This window comes from Octodon degus, unplaced genomic scaffold (genome assembly GCF_000260255.1).
Source record: "Octodon degus isolate 3935 unplaced genomic scaffold, OctDeg1.0 scaffold00197, whole genome shotgun sequence".
Classification (NCBI taxonomy): Eukaryota; Metazoa; Chordata; class Mammalia; order Rodentia; family Octodontidae; genus Octodon; species Octodon degus.
In genome coordinates this window covers 2685256-2690959 of record NW_004524773.1, presented here as the reverse complement: position 1 = coordinate 2690959, position 5704 = coordinate 2685256, and the positions used below count along the sequence as shown (strand labels likewise).

The 5704-nt window shown below is 43.0% G+C and overlaps 1 protein-coding gene across 2 annotated transcripts in view; it reads left to right on the top strand.

Annotated features, from left to right (window-relative positions):
* The first annotated feature begins 2345 nt into the window (after nucleotides 1-2345).
* LOC101562014 (zinc finger protein 227) overlaps nucleotides 2346-5704 on the top strand; it is an 8817-nt gene continuing 5458 nt past the window's right edge. Inside the window, exons 1-4 of one of the 2 annotated variants that reach the window (XM_004644329.2) lie at nucleotides 2346-2391; nucleotides 3167-3203; nucleotides 4205-4266; nucleotides 4418-4544. In XM_004644329.2, the coding sequence (XP_004644386.1) occupies nucleotides 4207-4266; nucleotides 4418-4544 (187 nt within the window). In that variant the 5' untranslated portion in view covers nucleotides 2346-2391; nucleotides 3167-3203; nucleotides 4205-4206. Of the gene's footprint in view, nucleotides 2392-3166; nucleotides 3204-4204; nucleotides 4267-4417; nucleotides 4545-5704 lie in introns of those variants that run through there. The other variant, XM_023704449.1, reaches the window with a different exon arrangement.

Sequence of the window (5704 nt, the reverse complement as noted above, 5' to 3'; positions counted from 1 at the left end):
TTTTTTTTCTTCTAAGCTCCTGGTTGCATTTTCCTGTAACATCTTCACCCCATGTTTCTTTGAAATGTCAATTCTATCTTACCCTTGAACAAATAAAGGGCTGGAAATATAGCTTCGTGCAAAGGCTGTGGATTCAATACCCCATATCAACAACAAATCATTTTTAAACATGAACAGATTTGTTCTTTCATTGGAGGAACACCTTGAGTAATGATTACAGTGGCGCTTATTGCTTTGAAACGTTTATCATAGAAGCCAATGCTGAAGCTTGTGTTTTAACTTTTGAGTATGTCTGTCTCCAGCAAGCAAGTTGTTTTGAATTGCTTGTACTATTACCGAAACTGTAAATCTACAATTTGTCTCCCTCCATTGCACTGTTTTTATTTATTTTATTATTTTTTTTTTTTTTGCGGAACCGGGGATTGAACTCGGGCCCTTGCGCTTGCCAGGCAAGTGCTTATTCCACTGAGCTATCTCCCCGGCCCCCGCACTGTTTTTAATTAGTATTTGTATTAGTACATGTTTGCAGTACACGATCACATTCATCATAAGGAGTTGGCACATATATATCGCACATCCTAATTCTTTTTACATCTCTTTTCCCACCCTTGCCTCCCCTCTGTCCATCTCTTGGTCCTCTACCCATTTACAAAATACCTATCTTCCTGTTCCCATTGCACTTTTTTTGTCTTTCCTTCTTCTTGTAACTAAAAAGTATTTTTCCTGTTAGTTGATCGTATTAAATGTAAAAATTGAAAATTAAAGACATTTATTTATTTATTTAGTGCCCAGCTCAGCCCGCCTTGGGGATGGAACCGCGGTCTCTTAAAGGCTTTTGAGTTTTTTGGTAGTGTTGGGCATAATTCTCTTGGGAAATGATCATATGATCTGTTTCTTACAATCAATCTTTTAAGACTCACAATTTTGTTGTTACTTAGTCAATGAGAAAAAACTAAACTCTACTAGAGTCAAAAAACTTCCTCAGGACAGCAGAATGGTTGGAAGTCACAAAGGGGATTGTAGAAATTGTGACCCAGGAACTACAGAATTGTGGAGTTGGTGTGGGTTTTTGCTTCTAAAGACAGAACCCTCCATTCTGCAGAAGGGAACTATAAGCAATCTTCGCCTTGGTCGCCGACCGGAAGCTGGTTGAAGGCGGAAGCAGGGCGTCCGTTGTCCTTAGACCTTCTGGGAAATGTAGTTCCGGGGCTGCTTCCGCCCAGAAGAGGGGGGCGTGCCAGCATGTTTTTGGTCCGGAAGGTGAGTACAGTGCACCCTTTGCTTCCACCACTTTTCGGAGCTCTTTCATCTAGCGGGTGGGGCCCGATTGGGTGGTCGGGTTAGCCCCGGGAAATCGCGGCTGCCGGAGGAAGGAGGGCGGAAGTCGGGTTGCCCTCCCGTCCCCTTGCTGCGCTGCTACTTCCATCCGTTGATGACCTGTGCTGTAGTTTGCAGATCCGTGAAGTAGCGGGGAAGCTGGCAGTTACTGGGTAGGGCGTGATTAGCATCAAAGCAGACGGAACGTGTGGTTAAGGGCTTGGAGCCTGATGATGGGTTTCCCTTGGCTGCTGCCGGCGATGCTCTCACACGCGCCCTTTTCTGGAAAGTCCCTTGAAGAGAAATTAGGGCAGGGCTCCCGGCCTTTTCGTTCCATCATTCAGGGATAAGAGAGGAATAAGAGGTGCGAGGTGCACTCTCACCACGTGTCTTTCTTCACCCCAGTGAGAGCAGGGAGAAAGATATAAAGTAGAAAGTCAGTGATCTGGATTGATTACATATTGAGATGATGTTTTGGACAAATTATGCTGCTAAATAAAATATATTACTAAAATTAACATCACCTACTTATGCATTTTGTTTATTTTTTGCATTTTTAAATTGTCACTACTAGAAGATCTAATTTTACTTATTACGTTTTTCTTGGACAGATGTAGATAAATCAGAAAATGTACTCATGAATAAAGAAAAATTAAGTCTGCCTTTTATTATAACCATTCTCCGAGTTGGTCATTATTGTTCTTTTTTTTTTTTTTTTTTAAATGTATTTGGTACAAAGTCCCACTACACGGCTCTGACTCATAGTGATCCTCCTGTTTTCGGCCTCCCCAGCACTGGGATCACGGGCGTGCACCACCACACCTCCTGGTCTCGGCAGCGCCTCAGCACATCCGGGGTGGGGCCAGCACAGCATGTGGTGCCCGGGATTGAACCCCGGACCCCACTTGTCAGGCAGGCACACAGATCTCTGAGCTATCTCCATGGCTTAATTATTCTTGATTTCTTTTTAAGAAAGATTATTCTGTTGTCAACATATTTATAAATATTTCGTTCTCATTACTTCTTGCAAGCTGGGACTGGTGGTGCACGGCCGTAACCCCTGCTCCCTTGCAGCCATCCCCTGCCTTAGCCGCTGGGTACTGGGACTGCGGCTGTGTGCCTCTAGGCTCAGATTTATTACCTTTTGAAGGAAGGCCCCCATCTTGCATTCCCCTATTTTCATGTTTAAATAAATGTTGGAGCTTTTAGATTTATTTTCTAAACTAATTTAGATTAGTTTAATCTAAACTAATCTTGATTAGTTTTTTTTTTCTTTTTTTTTTTTTTTTTGCGGAACCGGGGATTGAACTCAGACCCTTGCGCTTGCCAGGGAAGTGCTTACTCCACTGAGCCATCTCCCCGGCCCCAGTTTTTTTTATTTTTCATCTTTTTTTTTGTTTTTTTTTTTTTTTTTTTTGCTTGTTTTTTTAATCTCCATGCACATAGCATAAAAGGGATTGAGCCGTGAACCTCTTCTGATGTCATGAAGTAAATTGATTCCAAAATAACACTTTATAGAAAACTGAAACCAGTACCAATAAAAAATTACTAGTGGGGTAGGCATGACAGAACATGCCTGTAATCGCAGCACTCAGGAGGCTGAAGCAGGAGGAACTCTGTAAGTACAAAGCCAGTCTGAGCTACTGAGTGAGAACTTTCCTCTCTCTAAATAGATAGATAGATAGAGACATAGATATCAAGCAGCAAATTATAAAGTAAATTATTTTAATTCAGAATTGCATGGGAGCACAATCTTCATAAGAACCGTTATAATACAAAGTGTCATCTGATTTAAAATATCTATATTTTTTTAGCTACCAAGGAAGGGAACTCTGGTTCTTGAAATTTTCCATCTACTCATTTAACCCTTGGAACCACCCTATGAGGTAGGTACAATGTGTATGATTCTCACCATCATTGACAGATGACAAACATAAGGCACAACGAATTGTTTTTTTTAACATCCCCCGGGGTTACACAGATGGTTGTCACTTTCAGAGATTAAACAAAGCACTCGAGTCCAGGGCATGCTGTTTTGTGGCCCACATGTTGTCATACTTCCACCCGTGTGCTGTCATTCCCAGGATTAGACAGTTTTCAGTTTAACCTGGCTCTTCCCTATTCATTTGATAGGCACCAGGCTCTTCTTCTTCGTTTTTTTGTTTTTTTTTTTTTTTTTTTTGTAATGAGAGTTGAACTCAGGACATCGTGCTTGCCAGTTAGGCACTGTGCCGCTGAGCTATCTCCCCGGCCCAAGATTAAACAGTTTTATGGAAAGCTGGGCTGTAGCTCAATGTAGAGTACTTGGTGGCATATACAGGACATGAGATTCATCCCTAGCTCCATAAAAATAAAAAACTGGTAGGGCATGGTAGTACATGCCTGTATACCCAGCACTCGAGAGGCTGAGGCAGAAGGATCACTGTGTTTGAGACCAGCCTGGGCTACAAAGTGAGCTCAAGTCAAGCCTGAACTACAGAGGGAGACCCTGTCTCAAAAATAAATAAATAAATAAAAAGGAGGTATGGGGAAGGGAGATTATTTACAGAAATTTTTCTTTCTTTTTTTCTTTCTTTCTTTCTTTTTTTTTTTCTTTTTTTGGTGGAACTGGGGATTGAACTCAGGCCAAGGAAGCGCTCATTCCACTGAGCCATCTCTTGGGCCCCTACAGAAATACTTGCAGTCTTGGTACTGTTCACAGCCCAGTGGCACTGAACTGGAAGGCCAGTTAGTAACTGGGATCTAGTCCCTGCTCTGATCACCAAACTCTTACGTAGCTGCATCTGTCCAGAAGGCAGCAGGGGCACCCTTGGGTCATTTCCATGAAGATCCACTGGGTTCGTGTCAGCTCTGACCTGTGTCTCATGGCCTCCTTGTCCTTCTTCAGTTATGCCTTTCCAGGACACTGACCTTCCCCAGAAGGAACAGGAGAAAATGACCAGGTTTCAGGTACAGTTTTCTCCTGCCTTATGATATGAAATTAATTTCCCCAGGGATTTTTGGTTGCTGTATTGTGTTTCAATATCCTCTCTCTCTCCTGAATTTTCTCCTGCCTCCAGGAGAACTACAGGATTGAGGTGACCTGTATTTGATGTTGTAGGAGGCAGTGACATTCAAGGACGTGGCTGTGGTCTTCACCACAGAAGAACTGGGGCTGCTGGACCCTACCCAGAGGGAACTGTATGAAGATGTAATGGTGGAGAATTTTAAGAACCTGGTTGCAGTGGGTAAGGACCTTGAACCTCACCTCCCCTGAGGGTCTGTGTCCTCAGCTGTTCAGGGCTTTGGGCCATTTGAAATGGTTCCCTGCTCTTGAAAGCAACATATTTTCTAACCCCTGGGATAACAGAGAGAGAGCTCTGGGATTTGAGCTGATGCTAAGCTCTGTCCTTTGAAATCAGTGGTTTTCAGTGGGGGTGATCTTTCTATCAGAATACTTATCACAGTCTGGATTCCGTTGTCATAGCCTGGACAGGAATACATACAGGCACTTGGATGGTGGCTGGGGATGGCGTTCAACTTCCTGCGATGCTCAGACACCCTACAACACAGGATGGGCCAGTCCAAAGTAGCAGCAGTGCCCCACCCGAGAAACCCTGCTTTCCATGAATTGTAAATGGACGGTTTAGTTTATGTAGTTTGCCTTGCAAATTATGGTTATGACTCATTGGTGGGCCATGAAATAAACTTGTTGCTTTGCACTGGCATTTTTTTCTAATGAAATAAATAATGTTAGAACATACCAGAATTCCTTCTCAGGAGTCCCACATCAAAGCAAAAACTGACCATTTTCAGTGAGACATAACTGTGGTATTGGAAACATGATTAAACATGTTGAAAACATGATGAAAAGTGACACTGATTTTCCTTTTTCTTTTCTTTTTTTAAAATTTTATTTATTTATGTGTGTGTGTGTGTGTGTGTCCAGCTCAGCCCACCAGGGGGCGGGGCTGGCTGGCATGTGGTGCTGGGGGATTGAACCGCGGTCCCTGGGCTTTGCTGAGCTTGTTCTAAGTAGGTGCTTTAGACCACTGAGCCATCTCACCAGCCCTCCTTTTTTCTTTTTTAATTTTTATTTTTTTAATGTATTTGGTTGTTACAGGGTCTCATTACACAGCTTGAACTCATAGTGATCCTCTTGTTTTCAGCTTCCAGGCTGCGATTGTAGGTGTGTACCACTATGCCTGGACTCTGTGGCCAGCTCAGCCCTCCTGGGGGCAGGGCTGGCAAAGCATGTGGTGTTGGGGATCAACTGTGGTGCCCGTGCTTGCCTAAGCAGATGCTTTAGTCTGCTGAACTATCTTGCCGGCCCCTGGTTTTCAATTTAACTTAAAATAGATATAAATTAGGCAGAGACCTAGTTTACTAAATTTCATTTCATTTCTTT